The sequence below is a fragment of the Oryza sativa genome, chromosome 1 (assembly GCF_034140825.1).
Source record: "Oryza sativa Japonica Group chromosome 1, ASM3414082v1".
Taxonomy (NCBI): domain Eukaryota; kingdom Viridiplantae; phylum Streptophyta; class Magnoliopsida; order Poales; family Poaceae; genus Oryza; species Oryza sativa.
The window spans coordinates 20,935,581-20,962,085 of NC_089035.1; the positions used below are offsets into that span (position 1 = coordinate 20,935,581).

The window sequence follows — 26,505 nt, forward strand, 5'->3', positions numbered from 1 at the left end:
ATCGGGAGAGCAGGTCTCCGGAACCTCTGCCTTTGACGTCCTGCACCGGGAGAAGGCGGCAATAAGGTTTTTGGGAAGCGCTTCGCGCGACTGCTCCCTGTTCGTTCGCGACGGCTCGCCTTCCTCTTCGCTCGCGTGTTTCGTGCCTTCGTAGACACCTGCGAAAAGTTTCGACCAAGCAGCCGGTCTTTTCGTCACCTCGGTACGTGTTCAATATGTTGCGCATATTTGATCTGTTCATGTTATTCTGCGTAGTTTACATGTGTAGATCTAATGATGCGTTCATGCTAGTTTTCATCTGTAATGTCATGACTTATTTATGGAATAAATTAAATCATTATATGCCCATAATCTCAACAATCCAAAAACCTTATTATAGGCACTGTGATTTTACTATGGCTGGTTTTGCCGATGCACTGAGGCCGGATAAATTCACCGGTGTGCATTTTAAGAGATGGCAGATCAGGGTCACTCTGTGGCTGACAGCTATGAAATGCTTCTGGGTGAGTACTGGCAAACCTGAAGGAGTTCTTACTGCTGAACAGCAGAAGCAATTCGAGGAAGCCACTACTCTCTTTGTGGGATGCATTCTTAGCGTTCTTGGCGATCGTCTGGTCGAGGTGTATATGCATATGACCGACGCTAAGGAGTTGTGGGATGCACTGAATACTAAATTCGGTGCTACTGATGCTAGCAATGATCTGTATATCATGGAGCAGTTTCATGACTACAAAATGGCTGACAACCGTTCTGTAGTCGAACAGGCTCATGAGATACAAACCATGGCTAAGGAACTCGAACTCCTTAAGTGTGTCTTACCCGACAAATTTGTGGCCGGGTGCATTATTGCAAAACTACCTCCATCTTGGAGGAGTTTCGGTACTGCACTCAAACACAAGAGACAGGAATACTCCGTTGAGGGGTTGATTGCGTCTCTTGATGTTGAGGAGAAAGCTCGGGAAAAAGATGCCGCGTCTAAGGGCGATGGTGGGCAGTCCAGTGCCAATGTTGTGCACAAGGCCCAGAACAAGAGCAAGGGGAAATACAAAGCTCAGCAGACCACCAACTTCAAGAAGCAGAAGAAGAACAACAACAATCCTAATCAGGATGAGAGGACTTGCTTTGTGTGTGGCCAAGTTGGTCATCTGGCTAGGAAGTGTCCACAACGCAAGGGGATGAAGGCACCTGCAGGGCAGACTTCTAAGTCTGCTAATGTGACCATTGGCAACACTGGAGATGGAAGCGGGTATGGTAATTTACCTACTGTTTTTTCAGTTAATCAATCTACTAATTGGTGGGTTGATACTGGGGCCAATGTACATGTTTGTGCTGACATCTCATTGTTTTCTTCTTATCAGGTCGCACGGGGTTCCACCGTCCTAATGGGGAATGGGTCACATGCTTCTGTTCATGGTGTTGGCACGGTAGATCTGAAGTTTACTTCGGGAAAGATCGTGCAGCTGAAGAACGTGCAGCATGTCCCTTCTATCGACAGGAATCTTGTTAGTGGCTCCCGTCTGACTAGAGACGGATTTAAGTTGGTTTTTGAGTCTAATAAAGTAGTCGTGTCTAAACATGGATATTTTATTGGTAAAGGTTATGAGTGCGGAGGCCTGTTCCGCTTTTCCCTTTCTGATTTCTGCAATAAGTCTGTGAACCATATTTGTGGCAGTGTGGATGATGAGGCTAATGTTTGGCATTCACGTTTATGTCATATTAATTTTGGCTTGATGTCTCGGCTTTCCAGCATGTGTTTAATTCCTAAGTTTTCCATTGTCAAAGGTTCTAAGTGCCATAGTTGTGTGCAATCGAAGCAACCTCGCAAGCCTCACAAGGCTGCCGAGGAGAGAAACTTGGCACCACTAGAACTCCTACATTCAGATCTTTGTGAAATGAATGGGGTGTTGACGAAGGGTGGAAAACGATATTTCATGACATTGATTGATGATGCTACTAGATTTTGCTATGTGTACTTGTTGAAAACGAAAGACGAGGCTCTAGACTATTTTAAAATTTATAAGGCAGAGGTTGAAAATCAACTTGACAGAAAGATAAAAAGGCTTAGGTCTGATCGTGGTGGAGAGTTTTTCTCGAACGAGTTTGACTTATTCTGTGAGGAACATGGCATCATACATGAGAGGACGCCTCCCTATTCTCCCGAGTCTAATGGGATTGCTGAAAGGAAGAACCGCACACTGACTGACTTGGTGAATGCCATGTTGGATACCGCGGGACTGCCTAAGGCATGGTGGGGGGAGGCATTGTTGACCTCAAATCATGTGTTAAACAGAGTTCCTAACAGAAATAAGGACAAAACACCATATGAGATATGGATTGGTAGAAAACCATCACTTTCTTATTTGCGCACATGGGGGTGCTTGGCGAAAGTCAATGTACCAATAACGAAGAAGCGCAAACTTGGACCTAAGACTGTGGACTGTGTTTTTCTGGGATATGCTCATCATAGCATTGCCTATAGATTTTTAATAGTTAAATCCGAGGTACCGGACATGCATGTTGGTACAATTATGGAGTCTCGTGATGCTACCTTCTTTGAGAGCTTTTTCCCAATGAAGGATACACATAGTGGTTCGAACCAACCCTCTGAAATAATTCCCAGTTCAATCACACCACCAGAACAAACTGAACATACACATGAACTTGTCTCTGAGGAGGATGTCAGTGAAGCTCCTCGAAGGAGTAAGAGACAAAGGACGGCTAAGTCTTTTGGTGATGATTTCACTGTGTACCTCGTGGATGACACTCCTAAGTCAATTTCAGAAGCATATGCATCTCCTGATGCAGACTACTGGAAGGAGGCTGTCCGTAGTGAAATGGATTCCATTATCGCTAACGGGACTTGGGAGGTGACAGAGCGACCCTATGGGTGTAAACCTGTGGGGTGCAAGTGGGTGTTCAAGAAGAAGCTTAGGCCTGACGGTACTATTGAAAAGTACAAGGCTCGGCTTGTTGCTAAGGGCTATACTCAGAAAGAAGGCGAAGATTTCTTTGACACTTACTCACCTGTTGCTAGATTGACCACAATTCGTGTGCTACTTTCCCTAGCAGCCTCACATGGTCTTCTCGTTCATCAAATGGACGTTAAGACAGCTTTTCTTAATGGAGAGCTGGATGAGGAGATCTATATGGATCAACCTGATGGGTTTGTACTTGAAGGTCAAGAAGGCAAAGTGTGCAAATTGTTGAAGTCTTTGTATGGTCTGAAACAAGCTCCTAAGCAATGGCATGAGAAATTTGACAAAACATTGACGTCTGCAGGCTTTGCAGTCAATGAGGCAGATAAATGTGTGTACTATCGCCATGGTGGGGGTGAGGGAGTTATTTTGTGCTTGTATGTTGACGACATACTGATATTTGGGACAAACATTGAGGTGATAAATGAGGTTAAATCATTCTTGTCTCAAAATTTTGATATGAAAGATTTGGGAGTAGCTGATGTTATTTTAAACATTAAGCTAATTAGAGGTGAGAATGGGATTACACTCTTGCAGTCTCATTATGTGGAGAAGATCTTGAATCGCTTTGGCTACATTGATAGTAAGCCTTCTCCAACACCTTATGATCCTAGCTTGTCGCTTCGCAAGAACAAGAGAATTGCTAGGAATCAACTGGAATACTCCCAAATCATTGGCTCGTTGATGTACCTGGCTAGTGCAACTAGGCCTGATATCTCCTTTGCTGTGAGCAAGTTGAGCCGATTTACCTCTAATCCGGGAGATGATCACTGGCGTGCGCTTGAGCGAGTAATGCGCTATCTGAAAGGTACTGTGGAATTGGGGCTTCACTATACTGGGTATCCTGCGGTACTGGAGGGTTATAGTGATTCTAACTGGATCTCTGATGTGGATGAGATCAAAGCCACTAGTGGATATGTTTTCACACTGGGTGGTGGTGCTGTTTCATGGAGGTCTTGCAAACAGACAATTTTGACGAGGTCAACCATGGAAGCAGAGCTAACGGCACTGGATACTGCTACTGTTGAGGCAGAATGGTTGCGTGATCTATTAATGGATCTGCCTGTTGTTGAAAAACCGGTGCCGGCTATCCTTATGAACTGTGACAATCAAACGGTAATTGTCAAAGTGAATAATTCTAAGGATAATATGAAATCGTCTAGACATGTGAAAAGACGATTGAAGTCTGTCAGGAAATTAAGAAACTCCGGAGTTATAACGTTGGATTACATCCAAACAGCGAGAAACCTGGCAGATCCCTTCACGAAGGGACTATCACGAAATGTGATAGACAATGCATCGAAGGAGATGGGTTTGAGACCCATGTGAGTTATACTATGGTGGTAACCCAGTCTATGTGATCGGAGATCCCGTGAATTAGATCCTGGGAAGAACAAACCATTAATAAACTAGAGGAGAGTACCAATATATATACCCTCTCTAAGTGAAGATGCATATACTCTCGTGAGCTGCAAGGCAGGTTGGCTATGCCTTAATGAGTTCTGTTGGCTTTAATTAGCAAAGATGTTGTCCTGCAGAGCATTCTTGAAGGAACTCACCTTTGTGAGCTTGACTGTTGGTCGCAGTCCATGAAGATTTTGGGTGAATCTTCTAGGAAGCTTACTAAAGACCTAGGAGTATGACTTATACGCTCCACCCGAGGGGTAGTCTACAGACGGTCTAGTACCAGATAAGACTTTGAGTGAAACTTGCTTGCACAAGACTTGCAATTCAAGGCGTAGTCCATTGTTCAAGTTGTGAGTAAGTGTAGCTTGGAGTTCTAGGTGGATGTTCAACCTTAATTGGTCTCCATCGAACCGCTGGTATATAAACAGTACATTGGAAAAGGCAAATCTCAGTGGGATTTTGAGATTTGGTGGGGGATTGTTGGAATTAATGAATGGGTCTTAGCCCACTCGAAGATTAATTCTTTGGAAAATCACAAAAGCCCACCTCATGGGATGGCATGCATGTGGAGTTTAGTACCACCTTGCTTATTCTAGGAGAGGGGGACCTCCTTAAAAGGGAGGATGCCCTCCTAGCCACTTGAAGCATGTGTGGTGGAGAGAAGAGGGGAAACACACGCGCGCGCTCGCTCGCCTCGCCTCGCCTGGCCTGGCCTGGCCTGGCCTGGGCAGGGCAGGGCAGGCGGCGCGCGTGCACGACGTACGCGTCGAATGGTCCGAAAAATTGGCTCCTCACCCTTGCGCAGATGCAGCCTCTTTTTGCAGTTTTGTTTTGCTGCAAATTCGGATTCGTTTTTGTTTTGGAAACGTTCCGAAAAATCCGATGCGTGCAAACGGCGTGGAGTCCGGATAAGTTACGCGCGACTTATCCGGTTCGGTTACGCGCAGTAGAGATCGTGCGGGCGCCCTGATCAAGCGACCTTTCTCTATATAAACCGACCCGCCGTCTTCACGCAATATATGCGAAAATCAATCTAGGGTTTGCCTCCTACTCTGTACTGCGCCGTCGCTCGTAGACTACTCCATCCCGCTCGCCGGCGTGCACCAGCGATCGGGAGAGCAGGTCTCCGGAACCTCTGCCTTTGACGTCCTGCACCGGGAGAAGGCGGCAATAAGGTTTTTGGGAAGCGCTTCGCGCGACTGCTCCCTGTTCGTTCGCGACGGCTCGCCTTCCTCTTCGCTCGCGTGTTTCGTGCCTTCGTAGACACCTGCGAAAAGTTTCGACCAAGCAGCCGGTCTTTTCGTCACCTCGGTACGTGTTCAATATGTTGCGCATATTTGATCTGTTCATGTTATTCTGCGTAGTTTACATGTGTAGATCTAATGATGCGTTCATGCTAGTTTTCATCTGTAATGTCATGACTTATTTATGGAATAAATTAAATCATTATATGCCCATAATCTCAACATATTGTTGGGTTCTTGGGGCCTCATCCCCATCGATGTTTGTGAATTGTGACACCTGGGCCTGAAACAGCAAGCTGAAAAGGCCAATCCTTCTTGTTACAGAACTGAATACACAAAACCAGCCCAAAGGGATTGTATTGAAGCAAAGCTGTTCACTGCCTCTTTATGGCCGCCCACATTAAATCAATCTTTATCTTGACATTTTCTTTGTTCCCTAGAAAAAAAATTATGTTCCCTTTCTACACAAGGCTTACACAAACTTCAAATATTCTCTATGACTGCCCACATTGAATCAGACTTCAAATATCTTTCCCCCCCTTCTTGAAAAACAAAATTGATTTGCTCATGGTTTCCTTGAAAGTTTTTGATATAGTCAACCTCTTTCTCAGGAAGAAACACACAAAAAAAGGTTCTTTCTAGGAAGAAACAGAAAATGGGTTAATGCTGTTGCAAGTGCCAGGTGGTGTCTTTAAGAGTTTGTCTCTAGCCAGGATTTCTGCCTATTTGGTCATGTTTCCAGCACATCAAAAACAGAAATAAATCAATGAATGATGCATAATTTTTGTCTTTCTATCTATCTGCAGTGATGTAATCAGTAGTTCTGACTTCTGGAGGATACAATGTAGCCCTTTTCTCTCTTCATGTGTTGGATTCAGGAATAGTAGCTTCTGAATTCTGAACCCAAGGCCGTTCTATTTGGGTGGAGTTTAGCAGTACCAGTTGCTGTGCTAATTTTTTTTCTTACAGAGATAAGTTATTTTCTTAGAAAATGGTAAACTCTGAACAAAGGAGTTTCTTTTTTTTTTCCCTATAGATGAGTTTACCACTTGTGTTGTTGATTCTTGGAGCCTCATCGATGTATGTGACACCTTGGGGCTAGAAGCTTTGTTTCAACGTAATCAGTAAGGATGGGACGTTTTCAGCTGGATGTTTCAGGCCCAGGTGCGACATGCATCGATGGGAAAATTAAAATTTTATGGCTGCCAAACATTGCATCAAAATTCTCATTTTGGCAGTTTCTTTGTTCCCCTAGGAAAAATATAGAAGAATGATGCTTTGATTGTGTAGTGTTTAAAAGGGCACAGTTATAAAAGGATTCTTCCCTTTTCTGCTCTGAAAACAAACAACTGCGGAACTGAAGTTTGCTTTGCTTCTGGGCTAGCTGTGCCAATTTATTACTCCCTCCGTTTCACAATGTAATACTTTCAAGCATTGCCCACATACATATATATATGTTAATAAATCTAAACACATATATATGTCTAGATTCATTAACATCTAAATAAATATGAGCAATGCTAGAAAGTCTTATATTGTGAAACGGAGGAAGTACTTGTTAGGGATAATTGGTGTATTGCCTTCAGAAAACTTTGATTTCAAGTTTCAAGGGTGATCAGTTACATTTTCATCCAAGTAATAAATAAGTAATGCATATGAGAAGAGTACCAATCTTGAAGGTCCTTAGGTTTATTGATCAGTTTGACTCGGTTCAGCCAGACAGCTTAATCTATTGTAGGAGTAGAGAGCATAAACTTGTTCAGTGTTTAGTGAGTAACCATCAGGATTGGAAGACATTTTTACATGATGATAGAGATTCTCCACAAGATTTAAGCAAATGAAATATCACAGGAGGAAAAAAAACAATTTCGATCGAATCACAACTGTGAATTTCTAATAAAAAATACTAATATATTTGCAATATATACTTGTTTTCCTACTACTATCTAGGAGTACTTTATACGACAAGCAGAAAAAAAAAAGGAAAAAAAACAAACAACCATACACAGTTACTGAAACGCCTATAAACTCGCGCGCGTCGCCGGTGATGTCGCGGCCGTGCTTACGCTTGAGGTGGTGGTGGTCGAAGTCCTCGCCTCGCCGCCGAGGTGGGTGGCGCCGTTGGTGGCGAGCACCTCGAACACGACACTGTCGATGGCGAGGATGCTGACGTCATCGAACGTGCCGCCGCCGCGGCGAGGTCGAAGACGAGCGAGCGGACATGGATTCTCTGCAGTAATGTATTTACAGTAGCAGCTACTGGCTGACAAGTGGATCCAGTTCCACATGTCAGTGGCAGCCAGACAATCCTCACTGCGAGCGAGCACGTTCTTCTCTTGTCGATGCCGTACATAGGCGATGGCGGCGGCGGTCGATCTCGGCTCGTTGATGATGCGGTCGACGGTGAGCCCGCCCGGCGTTGACACCGGCGTACTACGTCCTTGGTGAGTCACGGGACGTACACGTCAGCGGCGTGATCTGGGCCGTTGGTTAATCTGATCGGACGGACGGTCAGGGTATAGTGTGCGCGCGTAGCGTAGCGTGTCGTGCCGGTGCCGACTCAGTGAGTCCGTCTCGGTACTCCCATCTTCGTACATGGACCAGCGCGGACCGAACTCTGGACTGTATATTGGACTGTAATGCTGAAGGCCTTGGTAGGAATAAGTCTATATTGCTTCCCTCAACTCATGCCCCTGGTTGAAACACATCTCTCAATCGCAAAACAACTCATCTCCCAACTTACAAAACCGTAGCAAATCGACTCCTTAGGCGGTTTCGTCCTACGTGGCACTTATGTGGCGGGTTGACTTGGTCTTTATACCACGTGGCATCAACGTGACGTTTACGTCACTAAAATAAATGAGACCCATATGTAGTAAAACAATAAATATTTTTTAGGCCCACGTGTCAGCTACCTTTTCTCCTCTTTAACCTTTCTCTCTCTCAGGTGGATGGTGGATGGTAGCAACTGGATGGCGGCGGCAACGAGACGGAGCATGGTGGAGGATGAGGACTATGGCGGAGGCCGTCGAAGGCTAGGTCAGCGAGGCCAACGGATGAGCTCTCTGTTGCAAGCGGTGTGCGAGCATCTCGGTGTCGATCTCTGCGAAGGGGACGACTCCCCACGCCGGCTCGGCACCTTCTCCTCCTCGCCGACTCCCCACGCCGCCGCCTCCACCTCCTCCCCTCCGCTCTCCTTCCCCAATGCCGACCTTGTCCTCCGCCTCGACCCCTGCCCCGACTACGAGGTGGATTTCGACGTCAGCGAGGATCACCACTCCTCCATCGACCTCCACGTCTCCTCCGCGCCCCTGCTTCACTCCCACTACTTCGGCGCTCTCCTATCTGACCGCTGGAGCCCTGCTCCCACCTCCATCGCGCGGAGGGAGGAGAGGCGGCGGCAGCGAGGTTGAAGGAGGCGAGGACAGGCATGAGGCGACAAAGAAGGGGCGTGGGAGGGGACACAGTGGCAGGGAGGGAGGAGATGAGGCGGCGGCTGAGGGGCGCGAATAGAGGTGGTGGCGAGGCTTTCTCACCTCTGCTCTCTCTCCGCTCTCGCCGAGCCACTCCACCGAGATCCCGCCGCCTGCTCTCTCTCCCCTCCCGCCGTCCTGCTGCTCCCGCCAAGCTCCCGCCGCTCTCACCATCTCGCTCGCCGCAAAGGATAAAGAGGGAGGCGTTGGGCAACTGACACGTGGGCCCAAAAATAGTTTTATTTTTATTTTGGTTTGTTTTCATTTTAGTGCCACATCGATTTCACATGGGATAAGACACCACAGAAGTCAAAATCGCCTCCAAAAACACCGGTAGAGTTGATTTGCAACGGTTTTGGAAGCTAGGGGATGGTTATACAGGTTTTGCGGTTGAGGGGTGCGATTTAACCAGCACATGAGTTGAGGGAGAGAAACTAGACTTATTCCGCCTTATTATAGTTGTATGGGCTGGCAAACTGACAGCCCACCCAACCTGAACAGGCCAGGCTACCCGGGTAAAAGGACTGAACCATCTTTAGTTAAATCTCTATAACCGATTTCAGGATCAAAAATCTGGCCTTCTATTGAGCCACGTGGCACAGTAAAAATTTGGTAAGACATCTTCAAAAAAACTACCACGTGTCCATGAAGAGGAGTTAAAGAGCCTGCTTCGTTGGAAGTTATGTCTCCTGTACACATACATGATACATACACCTATCAGAAATCTCTAGAAAACTCAATACGGAGTATTGCCAAGTCCTCGAAGACTCTCCAACGGGGTAATCACTCAATACATAGTATTGCCCAGCCCTCGAAGACTCTCCGACGGAGAGATTACCTAGTCGTTGGAGAAGATGAAGAGGCCACACTCCCGTGCACATCATGGTAAATAAGTGTGTACAGTTCATGGCACAAATTCTATAGATTTGCAACTTTTCATATGGTACCATGAAAAAATGATGAGTATTGTAGCTCTTTAAACAAAATTTAGAACACCTTTAAATAAAATATCATCACCTTTAAATAATGTGATTTGCTACACTAAATTTTAACTTAAAAATTGATTGAAATTTTTATTCGAATGTACCTTTTTTTTGTTTCAATAAAATTGAACTAGATTCTTATAAAACTTTGCAAAATTTATATTAGCTTTGTATTTAACATAATGTCATTTTAAAAATCAACACAGACTCCATTACACATATTTTATCATTGTTTTCCCAAACTACATATCTATACAAATTAAAATACAACAAAGTTTTCATCAAAAATCTATTGATATGATATTTACAATTTAATAGCTTATGATATGGAAATTTGAGGATGTCTTTTTGCAACAAACATAATGCTTCTTAATAACACGAAAACAAATGCAAGGGCTATAAAGGCACGCTTGTTTTCTAGTTTTGCTTATAAGGGCATCTCCAAGAGAATGCTAAACAGGTTACTAAAACATAAATTTTAGGAATTTGGTGAAAATCAGCCCTCCAACAGACTCCTAAACATGGTCCCAAAATTTAGCCACCTCCAAAACCAGGACCAACCTGAACCAAATATTGGGCAACTAGAAGCGCTCCCAATCGAAGCAATCGTTCCTGCCCGCGCCGTTTTTTCTTTTCCTGGCGCCAATTTTTTTCCTCGCCCGCGCTTTCCCTCAACCACCGTCTCTTCGTTCGCCGGGAGGAGCCGCGCCTTTCTTCCCCTCCTCGCGCCAGCTTCCTCTCCTCGCGCCAACTCCGTTCAGGGCGCCGCCAGCCGTCCGTCCGTCCGGGACGCCGCAGGTTCTCCAAGGCGTCGCCGGCCCTCCGTCCAGGGCGCCGCCGGCAGCCCATCTAGGTCGCTGCCGCCCCTCCGTCCAGGGCGTCGCCGGCAGCCCATCTAGGTCGCTGCCGCCCCTCCGTCCAGAGCGCTAGCGGCCTCCGTCCAAGTCACCATCGACTGTCAATCCAGGGACCGTCGGCAGTCTGTGCCCCTTCGTCCACCTCGCCTCTCAACGACGTGAGTTGCTACTGGATTTGTTTGAGGTAATTTCAGAGTAACAACTCATTTATTTTCTGCTTCTCTCCATGGATCTAACTCTCTTTGTGTTCAATTGAGGTTGACTCACTGATATTATCCCCATTGATATCCTAGTACTGACAAGGTCCTTATGTGTATTTCTTTGTTTTCGTTGATACAAGTCTTAGATGAATATGTCCAAAATAGTCTTCACAAGTTGCTAACAGACCATATTCTTCTCACCCTAAAGTTCTATTGAAGTCCACTTAATTGTACTAAAACTATTTTATTCAAGAAGACAAATGGGACATGCTAGTTTCATATTCTACTGAAGATTTTATTTCTTTACTGGTATAGTTGAGGTTTTTTCCCCTGAACTAGTATAAGTTTTTTTTTTCCCTAAACTGCTATAGTTAAGTTTTTTTTTCACTGAACTGCTTTGCTTTGAATGTTGTATTCATAAAAGTCAGTATCACACTGCACTGAGGCCTAATCTGAGGTATGTTTCCATTGACCAGTTCCATCTGTTGTGTGTCATATGCTTGTGCCCACTTTTACTTCTATCATGATTAAGGTCAAAATTAAGGTCGAAATTTTTTTGAACAATGTTAGTATATTTTAGATCTTCAGGTGTGGCATGCTATCTGCCATGGTGCATGTGCACTTAAGTCAGCACACCACCTGAAAGGCTGCTGTCTACAAATCTAAAATATTATATCAAACGAAAAATCTGAATAGCATCTATCATCTTGTTTTTTTAGGCAGACAGACAACATTGCATTGCTTAGATAGACATGTAAACAAAATAATCATCTTCCATTTAACATACATGATGGAGATAATTGCTTGTAGGTCCTACTGATAATGGAAGAAGAAGGATTCTATACTAATTTGATGAATGAGGGGAACGATTCCTTAGATTGGGATAGTTTGAGTACGATGCCTGTGGAGGATGATATGAGTAACCAGCTTGATGAGAATGGCATGAGTAGCGAGCCTGTCACGCAACAGTTCCCCACTATTGAGAGGACTACCGTGGCTAGACCAAATCAAAAAAGATCGAAGAATTTTAGTGAACAAGAAGATAAGATACTTGTGTCGGCGTGGTTGCATGTAAGTTTGGATCCAGTGCTAGGCACAAATCAAACTCGTGCTGCATATTGGACTAGAATATACGAGCACTTATACAAAACAAGTAAATCCACACCAGATCGCAGCCAGAATTCACTTATGCATCGTTGGAAAACTATACAAGAGAATGTCAACAAGTTTTGTGGATATCTGAGCCAGATTGAGGGTAGAAGACAAAGCGGGGTTAGTATACACGACAAGGTACTACATAGTTATGTAGCTTGTGTTTTTATGTTAGTTTATAAATAAAAGATATGATGTTTGCTAACCACATTCACTTGACTTGACATGTGCAGATTGCTCAGGCCATTGCTGTATTTAAGGAGTTGGAAGATAAGCCCTTCCAATTCCTGCACTGTTGGACTCTCTTGAGGTCACAATCCAAGTGGCATGATAAGATGAAGCAAATAACATCCCAAAAACCCTGTGCCACCAAAAAACAGAAGGCAAGCACAGATGGTTTGGGAAAAGCTATACCCACAAATGATGATACTACCAATCATGTTGATGAAGATAATGAACCTACAGAGACCGAAGAGCCGAAGATCAAATACCTTGCTGCATGATCAACTGATCCATGTGAGTGCATATTCAATTTCAGTTTGAATGATAGGTTACTGAATCCATATTTTCGACAGTGATCAGTCAAAAAAATCACTTGCAGTACTAGCTAGCTTCAATTATTGTTTACAGTACAAACATATAGGTAGCTTCAAATATTGTACATTACTAATTAAAATAGACTAGAAAACTTGGCAGCTCTATACTCTGTACATGTATTATGGTTAATTCGAACTCCATCTTATTGCTATCAACAGGGAAGCCACCTCGCTGAGACCTTCGTACATGTGAAGAAGCAACTGAACAAATTGTGACCAGATCAGAGAATGGGAGGGAAAGAGATGGCAATCGTAGCTGCAGTTTAGATCAGTGGTTTGTTAGAAATTTATCTAGGTTTACTAAGTCTGCAATGCAAACTATTTATATTCAGAATTGTGTCTTTTTGTTTTGTCCGAAGTTGGTGTTAGTAGATGGGTACTTCCCTTATCATGCCCTTGGTGTTAGTCTGTGTAATGAATCAGACTTTATGAGAGCCTGATGTTGCTATTGACCTGTGGTAATCTGTATTGTCTCTCACTGAGAGCCTGATGTTTGATTGTTTCCTGGCATGATTGAAAAGCTTCTGGGGCCTCTACCTCATCTGTGGCTTTTCATGATTGACAGGAAGACCACATGACATATTTATCACTGCCAGCCGACATATTCAACAAAATGCATAAAGGAAGTGCACTTTTATTAATTCTCCTGTACTATTCTTAAACCGAACAGTACACCATTTATTCAATACATGAAGAACAAATTAAAATGATTTTGCAAATCCTCACATATGTATACTATTTATTACATGGAATTCAAACATATAAATAAAACCTCAATATTTATCAGGATAATGTTGCCACAAGTGCTCCACTAGGTCTTCACGTAGCTGATAGTGAGTTTCGTCGTCCCTTATTTTTTTGTGCATCTGGATAAAATCATCAAGATCAGGTATTTCATCGTGGGACACTCTGACATTTTCTCCTCCCTCTGGGAACCGTTCTTCCCAATCAACTTCTCCCTCATCTTCAATAATCATGTTATGCATGATAACACAAGCTTTCATGATGTATCCCAGAGTCTTTTCATCCCAATGTCGAGCTGGCCCTCGAACAATGGCAAATCGAGCTTGCAGAACCCCAAAAGCTCGTTCGACATCCTTCCTTACTGCTTCCTGTGCTTTGGCAAAATATTTCCTCTTGTTGCCATGTGGTTCTGGTATGGTCTTCACAAATGTGGCCCAAGAAGGATATATGCCATCAGCAAGATAATATCCCATCATATAATCGTGTCCATTTATACTATAGTTCACTTCAGGAGCCTTGCCTTCAGCTAGCTTTGCAAATAGCGGGGATCGATGAAGTACATTGATATCGTTATGAGACCCAGGCATACCAAAAAAAGCGTGCCAAATCCAGAGATCCTTTGAAGCAACGGCTTCTAAAATTATTGTAGGCTCGTGCACGTGCCCTTGGTACATACCGTGCAATTCTGTAGGGCAGTTCTTCCACTTCCAATGCATGCAATCTATGGAGCCTAACATACCGGGGAAACCTCTGTCCTCCCCAAGTTCAAGTAATCGAGTTGTATCGTTCTCATTGGGTGATCTTAAGTATTCATGTTCAAAAACTTGTACAACTGCTTTCACAAACCTTCTCAGGCTCTCTATAGCGGTACTTTCTGCAATACCGAGATATTCATCCAAAGCATCTGCTGCTATACCATAAGCCAACTGACGCATTGCTGCAGTGACCTTTTGGTGACAACTGAACCCAATTAAACCAGCTGCATTTCTCTTCTGCACAAAATAGTCATCGTGATCCTCTATTGCATTCATTATGCGGAGAAACAGAGGCCTGCTCATTCTATTCCTGCGAATCATAACTAATGAGACATGCATATCTATGCATATAACAAAAATAAATTATATAAAATTTACTTATACAAACCTGCGCCTGAATAAAACTGGGCCATAGGTAGGATTATTGGAAAAGTAGTCTTGGTATAATCTCAAGTGCCGTGCTTCTCTGTTGCGATCAATCACTTCATGTCCCATGACTGACCCACCATGTCTTGGTGCATTGACAGAGTGCCAATAGCTATGGACGATTTGTGCCGTGGCAAAAAAAAAAATCATCGTCATCGTCAGACGATGATTCATCCACGAGCTGTTGAAACGAGGAGCGAGGTCGACTCATCTTGGATCAAATCAACTGCCAAACCATTATTCATCACAATAAATTAAGTTTTCCCCTTGCGACGTTGTCAGATCAAATTAAAAAAAATGTGATTGGCCTTCCGTTTTTCCAAATATTTATTCATCATATCAAATTAAGTTTTTTTTTCCATCAAGACATTGTCAGATCAGAAACATAAAAAAAGGAAATAGAACAAAGTAAAAAACATGGTTGCTAGCAAAATTTTGCTACTCACGCACTGCACAAGAGCTTGTGCCTGTCACCAATCGTTGCTGCTTGCTGCAGTTGCCTGATTAAGTGAGGTGCTAACGTCGCCGGCCCTGACAGAGGAAGAGCTCTGATTGAGTGAAGTGCTAACGCCGCCGGCGCTGACAGAGGAAGAGCTCTATGTGCGTCTATAGCACTGTGTCCTTCGATCAATTTCGTATATCGCTGCGTCTGATATATAACCTCGCCAACGGTATCAGTTGCGATCTCGCGCGCGACTAGGATGAGCAGCCATCTCCTTCCGTCCGCGTGCGTCGCGTCGACCATGCCCATTCCCCTCCGCATCCGCACGCCGCGATCTCCTCCTCGCCTCTCACGCGCGACGCGATCTCCCCCTCCGCTCTCGCCTGTGATTTTAACGAGCAGGTAGAAAATTAGTTGGGAAGGGCCCACTAATGATGATGTGGAAAAATTTTAAATTTTTGGGAACCAAATTTTAGTCATCTATTGGAGAAGAGGGTGTATTTTAGGCTAAATATGTTTTTGGCTGTCCCCAATACAGGATTTTTGGGAGTTTAATTTTAGTCATCTATTGGAGATGCTCTAAGCGGGCTCATGGATTGGCCCGCTTGCATCCCTACTCTCAGGTTCCATGAATCCTAGCCAAAAGTTCATCAGAGAACAGTGCTTTGTCATTTTGAGCACACAGCTGTGAAGACTTAGGCCCATGCTATTTGAAGTTTCTGATGGCTGAGAAGTATTGACCAAACTGGAGTGTGGACACAAATTTCCTGCCCCAAATGTCCAGTGATTCAGTCCATGTTAGATGTAATAACAGAGAAACTGAGGCAACTTCTGACATTCTGAGTATCCGTGAACCGTGATTGGCATAAACATATAGCTTCAGCTGCCCTTTATGCCACTTGTGAAGCTTCTGCTTCGAGGTGCAGACGTGCAGCTTCTGTTCATTGTTAGCATGCATTATGGCATCATGATTGATTCATTCTGAGAAAATTAGAAAAAAGAAAGATGTCAGCTGTAAATCACCTTGATTGAATGGAAGCAATCAGATCCTCAAATAAACATCCAAAACCAGAAACAAAAATGCCTATACTGATTATTATAAATCTTATAAGAAACCTGATGGAGTACCAGTACCTAGTATCAAATGGATGTCGGCTAGTGATAAAGCATACTTGTTAATAATTTGCAGCAACAACCAAAATTTCCTCACATTCATTTAATTTGATATATCAAACAAATATTGCTATAAATCAAACATTGAACTTATAGCAATGCAATATGCAGCCTGTGGAAAACAACAAAAAAACAAAACAGACAATAATTGGCAATACTAACTTCTACCAAAAAATAAAGAGAAACTTGATCCAAAATATCCATCCATTAAATAGCTTCAGTGCATTATGCAAGGGATAATTACACCTAGTCCATTCGAAGCCAAATATCGTTGCATCTAGAGTAAAAACATTAACATTTTGAAAAAAAACTGATTGGTTTACCAATATAATTCTGCAACAAAAGGGCGAATAGATACACATAGCAACAATCATGCACCGTGTGGAAAATTTTGAAATCTTTTTTTGTTGTGTTGCAACATAAAGAGTGATCAGTGAAACAAGACTTATCAGTGATCACATCTAGGTTCTGAACATTTCTGTTCTCACGGAATTAGTCCGAACAGTTCTGAACCTGTCCATTTATCCGAAGCTTGAATGGTTCTGAAATCTATCGTGATGTTTGCTTGTCCAAAGTGTTACCTGGGAATTGGCAAATTTGCACAGGTTGGCCAGAAAGAAGCTCTCTGTCTGCTGCAGCTCACCATCATCTTCCCCGAGGTCAGCATGTTTTCGCTGTAAACCGCAGCGAGGAAGGCGGAGACCACCTGGTGCTGGAGTGAGTTCCACTCAGCTATGTGCAGCAAACTCACTGAAATAAATTGTTGCAAGCCATAGCGGATTACTACTGCATTGCCTCCTTCGATCATCAGACAATCAGTTTCTAGCTACCTTAGCCATAAAAAAAAAATCAGAGTGTTGTGAATTTACCTTATGTGCATGGCGTCATCAGCAGTCCACTTGGCTCACCCTAGACAAAAGAACCTCGAATTCAAGCAAAAGCCATAATTTTCACTTCATAATAAACTCAGTAATTTCAAGCCTGAAGATTAATTGTCATCAACAGTGAGATCAATGTTGGTGTCACCCAGTCACTGTCAATAGCAACTCGGTACGGGCGTGCTTGTTATCCAAGCTGAAGTACCTGGGGTTGCCCAGGTCAGCAAAGTACCTGGGGTTGAAGAAAATCTTTAAATCTTACCCATGATACACTCCTAAAAAGTTTCTGAAAACTGCTTGGCCCCATCTTTATTACATCATCTGTTGGAACCCTTATTCTCTGAAGCACTTATCTATTCTCTGTGCTATTTATGTAGCTAAGAGAACAATTCAAGTTATGTTACAAATGCATTATAGCAACTTCAAATAATATATATGGAATGTGCAGCTTCAAACAAGTTACATGTTCGCTGAACTCAAGGAGCAGGTTTGTCAAACAAGAGATGTACACCATATGACCAACACCTACTCTGCCTAGCGACCTGCATAAATATATTATCAATGTATCAAATTCAAGTGCATGGTAAAGACAGATGAGTTGGCATAGGAAACAACCATTTTGTGAGAAAGTAAACTTCTGTGAAGAATAATCAGAAATGATGGAATTTAGAAGACTTAAGAGTCAATGGCTCAATGCCATGATTTTTAATGTATTGAAACTATTTGTTAAACACGTCAGTTTTTAAATTCCATTTACAAAAGTTCAAAATGCATGCCTATTACATAGCATGGGATTACAAGGGGCATAAGTAATAAAGATTGTAATACTGCGAGGAATAAAATCATTGTTCACACTATTTTTCAAATATCTCAGGTACTTCAATATTTTATTTGCATAAATGAATATTGGGCAGTAAGAATGAATGAAACGGTGGTCTATATGGAAATTTGGCAGGTTGTGACAGTTATCTGGGAAGAAATTTCGCGGAGGATATTGTGCTGATCCATTCCTGTACTAAGGAACCAAAATGGCAGTTTGTTTAACTAAAAACAAAAATCAAATTGGCAAGCATTATGTGGTTTCTCACACCTGTATTCATGATAAAATTATCGAATATTTTAGCTGTAGCTGATGTTCAACGAAATTGGCAAGCATGATTATAACCGATGATTCAACGAAAAATAATAATTTCAAAAAAGCAAAGCACTAATTAGGCGCTGCCTCCAGAGAGGCCCGACTGTGTGCCTCCCATAGGGCATCTTTAGATTCTTTTTTTTTTAATGGATGCAGCTAACCGGCAGGGGGTCGCCTGCCGTGCCCCGACAAGGGGATCTTTTCACTGCTCTTTTTTCCTTTTCAGCTGAACGGCAGGGGGAACACGCCCGGCCGTGCGCACAGAGACGATCTTTTCGCTGTATTCAGTCGGGGTGGGTGCCCCCCGGGGAGGCGATGGAATAGAATCGACCCGCGTTGATAAACAGGTCGCGCTGTCTCTGAATCGGCGGTGTGGGACAAAACTCGATTGCTGGATGGATTCAGTCCGAGCCGGAAGCGCGGCGCGCGGACCGACCTAGGAGTAGAAGAGGGCGAGGCGTACCTGCTCTCCACGGAAGCCGGCGGCGAGGGCGCCGCCAATCTGGCCGGAGCTAAAAGTTTCCCGCCGGCCGGCCGCCGTCGCCGTCACCGATGCCGCGGAGACTACGCCCGTGGGACCCAGATCGTCCGCCCAAAGGGCACACCCGCAGCCGGCTGATCGCCGCCGGACGTCGGGAAGCGGCGCCGTCGGAGGAGAGCGAGAGACAAGGGGAGGGGGAAGCGGTGGCATGTGGATGTGGGATCGATGAAGTATGAGGCCATATTTCACTCGTCTGGGCTGGAGCCCAAGCTGCTCAAGGCCCAGTTCACGCCTGGGTTGTTCTTTTTTTTTTTTTCCCAAGGACTGGTTTTTTTGTGCTCAAAGTTGGTGGGGTTGTTAGTTTGGAAGTTGCTGACTATGGCCTGGTTTAGTTTTCAAATTTTTTCTTAAAAACATCACATCAAATCTTAGGACATGTGCATAGAGCATTAAATATAGATAAAAATAAAAACTAATTCCACAGTTTGTATGAAAATTGCGATACGAATCTTTTGAGCCTAATTAGTCCATGATTAGCTAAGTGCTACAGTAACTTACATGTGCTAATGATGGCTTAATTAGACTCAAAAGATTCGTCTTGCGGTTTCCATGCGAGTTATGAAATTAGTTTTTTCATTCGTGACTGAAAACCCCTTCCAATATCCGGTCAAACATCTGATGTGACATCCAAAAATTTTCTTTTCGCGAACTAAGTAGGTTCTTCAACTTTTGCAGAATACAGAGTTAAGCCTAGGTTTCTAGTAGTCATTAGTTGTTCGTAGATCTTCGTGGCCATTAACCATTACTCCTCTGTTACATAGTATAAATTGTTTGATATTTTTCCTAATCAAAATTTTTAAGTTTGATTAATTTTTTTAAAAAACAAGATAGTGGTATTTTTAACACAAAACAAATGTATTATCAAAATATATTTAATATTACATTTAATGAAATTAATTCGACATTATAGATATTGCTAAATTTTTCTATAAATTTGATCAAACTTAACAAAGTTTGATTAGCGACTAAAAATATGAAACAGTGGGAGTAGAAATTTGAGTTAGTGGTGTGTATTTTCTTTCTTAGAAATGGAAACCATCCCATTCGATGGCACGCTTTGTAGGATCGTAAACGGTGCAATTTTTTCGCAAAAAAAAAGACTTCTACTATATATATGAATTTTTAAAGGATGTTTAAATCAATCTTTTAGCTCTATGATAGTTAATTAATTCGTTTTGCATATTCGAATAGTTAACACAAAATCTTTCAACATTCAGCTATGAAGAAAAAAAAGAAAGACCCCAATCTCAGACGTTCCATGCAATTCATAAATATATTCCATCAAAAAACGGATTCACAAACTATCTTCAATCCTCTATCTAAAACAGGGACCATATTGACTACTCTTCCTAATCTTTTCCTCCTACTAACTTTTTACATGCTATGATACAGTAGATGAGATCTTATACACAGATACACATGTACAAATATATATAGCTGGGTATTTTTTTTCCGTTTCATTTCAGAAGCATGTAATCATCATCGTCATCAACATCGCCGTCGCCGTCGATCGTGGCCGATGGGCCACAGAACATGCCGCCCTGTCGCCGGAAATGGATGAGGGCGACGGGGAGCGTGCAGAGGAGGCTGGTGATGCCGGTGCAGGAGATGGCCTCCTCCACCGTGTACCTGGACCCGCTGAAGAAGAGCCGGTTCGTCACGATCGCCCCCACCGCGCCGCCGCTCGCCGTCATGCCCGACACCACGCCCAGCGACCTGCGTGTATTCACGCACCCACCAAATCAGCCAAAAACATTTAAAATGGGCACTGAAAATAGGTTAGTGAAATAATTCAGCAATTTTATAAAATTGTATGATTTGAGAAGGAGATATGTTTTTAACTTTTTAGCCGTCCCAGTAAGCCATCTCCATTAGACCTTACCCCCTACTTAAAAAAGACAAATCCTAGATATAAATTTGGATAAGTAATTACTCAGAAATTTATAGCTAGGATCTGATTCTTTTAGGGACTGAGGGTGTAGACGATGGATCCATTCATGCATGGTAAAACATGGGTACACGCAACAACATTTTGAGCATGCATCGCTGTCGTCAATTATTTTCAACCTTCACGTTTTAGAAAACGTTGGTTAATTTTGTTCATCTCGGTCCACCAGATTGAATCCTCCGGTTGCTTTCTTCAATAATTAAGTGTATATAGTCGGATGCTGTGGACGTCAAGAGTAGCGCTACCCACAGATTCTGTTTTAGATTCTCTAAGATCCTACCAATTGTTATGGCTGGCCGACGTCCTTGTACTACTTGGTAGTTGGCCAGTGTGAATCTGTGTGTGATGACCTCTCGTGTATCAGAGCCATCATCTTCTACTCGAATGAATCCATAATATTTAATAAAAGGGGCAATTAAAATATAATAAAACCTTATTGGCGTAGCAAATTATGTGTGGTTGAAGCTAAAGTGTAATTAAGAAGATTTTTTAGTTAGTTAATTAATTTAATTTAATTACCTTTTGCAGACGAAGGGAACGATGCCGAAGGTGAGGCCGGAGGCGGCCTGCACGAACGCCGCGCACGCCACCATGACGGCCACGGTCGCCGCCAGCGACGGCGCCTCCGCGGCGCCCATCCTGCCGACGAGCACACAGAGCGCGGCGCCGGCGCTCTGCACGGCCCACAGCGCCCACAGCCGCCCGCGCATCCCGAACCGCCTCGCCACCTCGTCGGAGGCCACCCCTCCGGCCGGCCGCGCCACCGCGTTCATCGCGCCGAAGCACGCCGCGGCGGCGCCCGCGGCCTCCATGGGCAGCCGGAACCGCCTGCGGAAGAAGTCCGCCGCCACGTTCTCCATGATCAGCTCCACGCCGTAGCAGTGGCCGTAGGTGAGGCCCAGCAACCACGCTCGGTAGTCGCCGACGCCGCCCCGCACCACCGCCCAGAAGCTCCTCCTCCGCCCGCCGCCGCCGCCGGGGCAGCGACCACCGCCGCCGCCCGGGAGGTCGTAGGGGAAGGCGAGCACGGCGAGGCCCGTGGTGACGAGCATGGCGCACGGGAGTAGGTAGGTGACGCGCCACGCGACGGTGACGGGGACGCCGAGGCGGAGCACGACGGCGTCGTAGGCGACCGGCATGACCACCTGCGCGGCGGCGCTGCCGACGTTCGCCCACCCGGCGGCGACGGCGTTGGCGAGCCCCACGGCGGAGGGCGCGAAGATCCGCGACATCCAGTGCTGGTTGGCGACGAAGTTGGCGAGCGAGAGGCCAGCCACGAACCGGAGCGCGACGAACCCCGCGGGGGAGGACGCGAACACGGCGGCGAGCGCGAGCGCCAGCGCGCACACGAGGCTGGCGACCCCGGACGCGCGGCGCGGGCCGAGGAGGTCGCAGGCGGGGCCCATGGCGAGCCTCCCCACCAGCGTCGCCGAGAGCGAGGCCACGGCGGCCGCCGAGGCGTCGGAGGGCGCGAGCACGAGCGCCGGGCGCATCGCCGGGAGGATGGGCGGCGCGGCGAAGGCGGCGAAGAAGCACGCGAAGAGGGACATCCACGCCAGGTGGAACGCCTGCGTGTGCGGCCGCGACAGCGCCATCGGCCGCAGCTCCGTCGCCCTCCCCTCGTCGTCGACGACGCCATCGCCATAGCCGCCGTAGTCGTAGTAGTAGCAGCCATCTTCTTCTTCCACCAGCTTCGTCTTCTTCTCCATGGCGACCATGGAGATGGAGGGGCAGAGCTAGCTCGAATTCGTGGCGGAAATTAAACGATGGAATCAATTAACGAGCTGGCCAATGAGGGGAGGGGTTTAGATTTTGGCGCGAGCGGTGGTGGTGGTGGTGGGGTGGTGGCGCGAGCGGTTTAAATACGAGGAGATCGCGGGGAGGAGAGAGGCCACGTATACGTAGGAGGGCGGTGGGGTTTCCAAGGTGGAAGCAAGTAGTAGCTAACAGGTGTCACTGGCAAGTGGGCCCTGGAGAGGGTGGGGCCCACATGTCAGTCAGCATGTCGTTCTATGCAAGCGCGGTGCGATTTGCATCAACGATCATTGATTAATTGTATCAAGAAGCTACTAAGCTGGGCGCCGCGTGCATGGGCGTGTGGCTCCCGGGGGGCTTGAAAAGGGATGAACGTTTATACTAGTAGCCTAATTACGTGATGAACTGACGATGATGATGACAAATTAATCAGGGCCGGACGAACGGGAGGTTTTTGATTAAATGATCGACCGTGACTCGTCGTATCGGTCGTGCTGCTAGCTGCCCAGGGTGTTGTACTGTTGTGTGTGCATGTCTCAGCATCTTTGATATGATGTAGCGCGGTCGTGTGTGCACTGTCCAACGGTATGGACCATCTAAAAAAAATCTCTGTTTGGTATAGAGCAAGTGATGATCGAATTAATGGCTCCTTTTTCTTTCAAGGGAAAAAAAATCTCTGTGTGCAATATCATCATGCATCTCTCATTCTCTCGTGTATGGCCGTATAGTCCTTAAAGTTTGTATCTCAGTATCATGAGCGAATGATACTCAAAAAAAGAAAAAAAATTGAAGAAGTATCATGAGCGAATGACGCGGGATGTCGAAAATTTCATTCTTCGCCAGCTCTTTTTATTTTTTTGGGGGTTGTTTAAAAAAGCTGTTAAAAATAAGACTGAAACTGAAAATAATTTAGGGCTCGCTTGATTTGGAGAAAAAAAACATAGAAATTTTAGAGGATTTCAATCCTATAGGAAAAATTTTATATGAATGCCTTTGAACCAAATGATTGAATCTTATCCAATCTTTTAAAATTCCTATGGAATGGACAAATCCTATAGAGATTTTAGAGGAAAATAGAAAGATCTTAAAGCTCTTGGAATTTCTTTGAGTCTATCTCTCTTATCCGATTCCTGTGTTTTTTCAGCGGTCCAATCAAACGGTTGTTAACGACCAAATTTGGTAAATTCTATCACTATTGGCATCGGAGATGAAGATCAGATCGAAGTGGAATCCAAGATGAAGATCGTTGCGGAAACAGAGTAAGAATCGGCTGCAGTCCAAATCGGCTAAGGTCAGGTCGGCAGAGTTCGAGTCGGACGGGGCTAGCCGATACAGCCGATTCTGATAATATGACTCGGTGTATGTCATCGGGTTCAAGTTGATGTGCTTCAAGATGATTTCCACTCATGGATAGAGTCCTGGGAAGGCAATTGTATTTATTAATTAGGATATTCTATGTGATTTCCTTAGAGATATGTTTGGGCAAAAGTCTGCCGTAAAGACTTATGATATCTTAGAGTTTGTTAGAGATAATAGTCGTGTCCATTATGGGCGTATCTTGTAATTCTCGGGTATAAATAGACCCGAGCCCTATGTAAAAAAAGGACAACACATCCAATACAATCTCGGCGCATCGCCACCCTTTTTGCTTTACTTTTATTTCGACGAGTTCGTGCTCTCGGGTTGAGCTGCATCGGTTTCGATCTTCAACAAGAGATAAAACTTGTCATGATGACTTATGTTCTCAGGATTAGTGTCTCCATCTTTATGATACTCTAATGTTGTCTATATGATTCGTCGAGTTATCATATATCTCACATAATCTTCGATAATATCTTTATCTAACCTATAATCGACTAACATCTGTCAATGGAAGGCAGCCGGTTAGGTTAGACAATGACGTTAACTTATGGCCGATGAGTATCATAACCTTATGGCCGATGAAAGGGAAGATCTGGTTCAATCACGGCTACGAGCCCTTGCAAAGGTTACTAGGGATAAGGAGCGAGTTGCCCGGCATTATAATAAGAAAGTAGTACCCAAGGACTTTTTGGAAGGTGAACTTGTATGGAAGTTGATTCTGCTGATTGGGACTCGGGATAACAAATTTGGCAAGTGGTCGCCGAATTGGGAAGGACCGTTCCAAATTCATAAGGTGATGTCTAAGGGAGCATACATGTTGCAAGGACTTGATGGAGAAGTTTATGGCCGAGCTCTAAATGGAAAATACTTGAAGAAATATTATCCCAGTGTTTGGGTTAATGCATGATCGGCTAGTGTTGCTGATACATCATAACCGATGTGTTTGCATCGCTTTGAGATGGCCGATATTGTTATATCGCCCTTAGTTGCTTTTCACTATTGTCATCGGTTGTGGTTTGCCGATGTACAAATGGCCGGTATTGTTATATCGCCCTTAGTCGTTTCTATAATTTTGTCAATATTTTCAACATTGTAAAATTAGGGGGGCACATACATAGAAAATTGCAACTTTTTGAAAATTGCAAATTTTTGAACATTGCAAATTTTTGAAAATTTTTGAACAAGCTGGCACAAGGATGGCACAGGGATTGTATTAACAGCAAAGTAATTAGGGTGTTTTAGCCGATTACAACAGTTTTCTACAGACTATTACATGGAAGTCACTGAGACAAGTATCGTTGGATAGCCGATATAGCCTTTTGCCTAATCTGATCTATTTCTTCGATAGCTTGGGCGTCTTGAGCATCGGTTCCAGGAATGACTTTCAAGGATTTACTCATCTCAGCAACGTTCTTGATAGCTGATTTTAGCCTTGCCTTCTGTTCTTCGACAGCTTGCGGGAGATCAGCTAACTTTTTGTGCTCTAGATCCAGTTCAGCATTGCATTCTTGAAGTTGTGCCAAGAGTTCAATCTTGCGAGCTTCAAGCCGATCAATATTAGATTTGATTGGGCCTTCAGATAACTGATCAAGCTTGGCTTTCTCTTCATGAACAAGCTGCCGATTGGTTTGGATTGTAGCCTCGATGTCCTTGCGCTCCCGGCGATCGGCTAACATCTGCCTGGCTTTCTCCAGTTTGAATTGATGCTACTCGAGGTAGACAGCTGGAGTAAGAGCATCGACTAATTCGTCCGGAAGAGAGGCTTGGATATCTACAAATCTTGCCCGGATTGAGCCACAGTTGGTCACCAGGTTATCCAGTGACGCTCCTAGCCGATGGGAGATGTCTTCGAGTGTTTTTTCACATCATCAGACAGGAGAGCTGTTGCTTTGCTGGTGGTGTCTTCTTCTGTTTCATCGAGGTAATCTTTGATGTCAAAGGAGAACAGATCGGCTAAGACCTGCAAGAGATAATATCATGGATGATTAAGGATCAAGATATGATTGGCCGATCTCAAATTTATGTTAATAAAACTTACTGGAATAGTAGGTGCAGCTAATTGTTCCTCCTCTTCAACATGATGACTGCCTACAGCCGATAGAGTGCGGCTGCCTGATTCTGCCTGCACAAGAGGGGAAGAAGGAGGAGGAGGCTGCCAAAGGGATAAATGTTAGATATAATCAGCCCAAGTCAGTTAATGAGATGATAGAAGTATCTTACTGGTGGAGCTGGTTTAGGGGCTGGAGTAACCGATTTCTTCCTCACAGCAATTTTCTTTCTCTATATTTATTAAAATTGTGAGGAATCGGCTATAAAGTAAATGATTGCAAAAGTGGACAGAGAAAGTTGCTTACCCTTGCTAATTGAGCTGGAGCAGAAGGGAATGGAGGAGCCTGCTTAGGTGAAGCCGATGGTGTTCTTTCAGTATCGCTTATTTCGGCTGCAGCTTGGTCAATGTC

The 26,505-nt window shown here is 44.5% G+C and overlaps 2 protein-coding genes, 1 non-coding gene and 1 pseudogene across 3 annotated transcripts; 1 reads left to right on the forward strand and 3 right to left on the reverse strand.

Moving 5' to 3' along the window:
- Nucleotides 1–11,884: 11,884 nt before the first annotated feature.
- On the forward strand, nucleotides 11,885–12,794 carry LOC4326182 (glutathione S-transferase T3). Its single transcript, XM_026026904.2, has 2 exons — nucleotides 11,885–12,429; nucleotides 12,525–12,794. The coding sequence occupies exons 1-2, from the start codon at nucleotides 11,962–11,964 to the stop codon at nucleotides 12,792–12,794; spliced, it is 738 nt and encodes a 245-aa protein (XP_025882689.1). The 5' UTR covers nucleotides 11,885–11,961.
- A 713-nt stretch (nucleotides 12,795–13,507) lies between these two features.
- LOC136351168 (protein ALP1-like) lies at nucleotides 13,508–15,023 on the reverse strand (annotated as a pseudogene).
- Nucleotides 15,024–15,226: 203 nt separating this feature from the next.
- On the reverse strand, nucleotides 15,227–19,137 carry LOC4326183 (uncharacterized). The gene is made up of 4 exons (XR_001542973.3): nucleotides 18,904–19,137; nucleotides 17,297–17,847; nucleotides 17,009–17,177; nucleotides 15,227–16,235 (listed from the first exon to the last, which is right to left on the reverse strand). It is a non-coding gene; the product is annotated as an uncharacterized protein (transcript).
- A 1,098-nt stretch (nucleotides 19,138–20,235) lies between these two features.
- Nucleotides 20,236–22,759, reverse strand: LOC107277478 (probable high-affinity nitrate transporter 2.4). Its single transcript, XM_015780622.3, has 2 exons — nucleotides 21,449–22,759; nucleotides 20,236–20,697 (listed from the first exon to the last, which is right to left on the reverse strand). The coding sequence occupies exons 1-2, from the start codon at nucleotides 22,645–22,647 to the stop codon at nucleotides 20,439–20,441; spliced, it is 1,458 nt and encodes a 485-aa protein (XP_015636108.1). The 5' UTR covers nucleotides 22,648–22,759; the 3' UTR covers nucleotides 20,236–20,438.
- Nucleotides 22,760–26,505: the final 3,746 nt, after the last annotated feature.

Excerpts from the sequence above, each read along its gene's own strand:
- LOC107277478 (XM_015780622.3), bottom strand. The coding sequence starts at position 22,647 with ATGGTCGCCATGGAGAAGAAGACGAAGCTGGTGGAAGAAGAAGATGGC. Across the intron at positions 20,698-21,448 it reads GTTCCCTTCGTCTGCAAAAG|GTCGCTGGGCGTGGTGTCGG; the intron begins GTAATTAAATTA and ends GAATACACGCAG.
- LOC4326182 (XM_026026904.2), top strand. The coding sequence starts at position 11,962 with ATGGAAGAAGAAGGATTCTATACTAATTTGATGAATGAGGGGAACGAT. Across the intron at positions 12,430-12,524 it reads GGGTTAGTATACACGACAAG|ATTGCTCAGGCCATTGCTGT; the intron begins GTACTACATAGT and ends TGACATGTGCAG.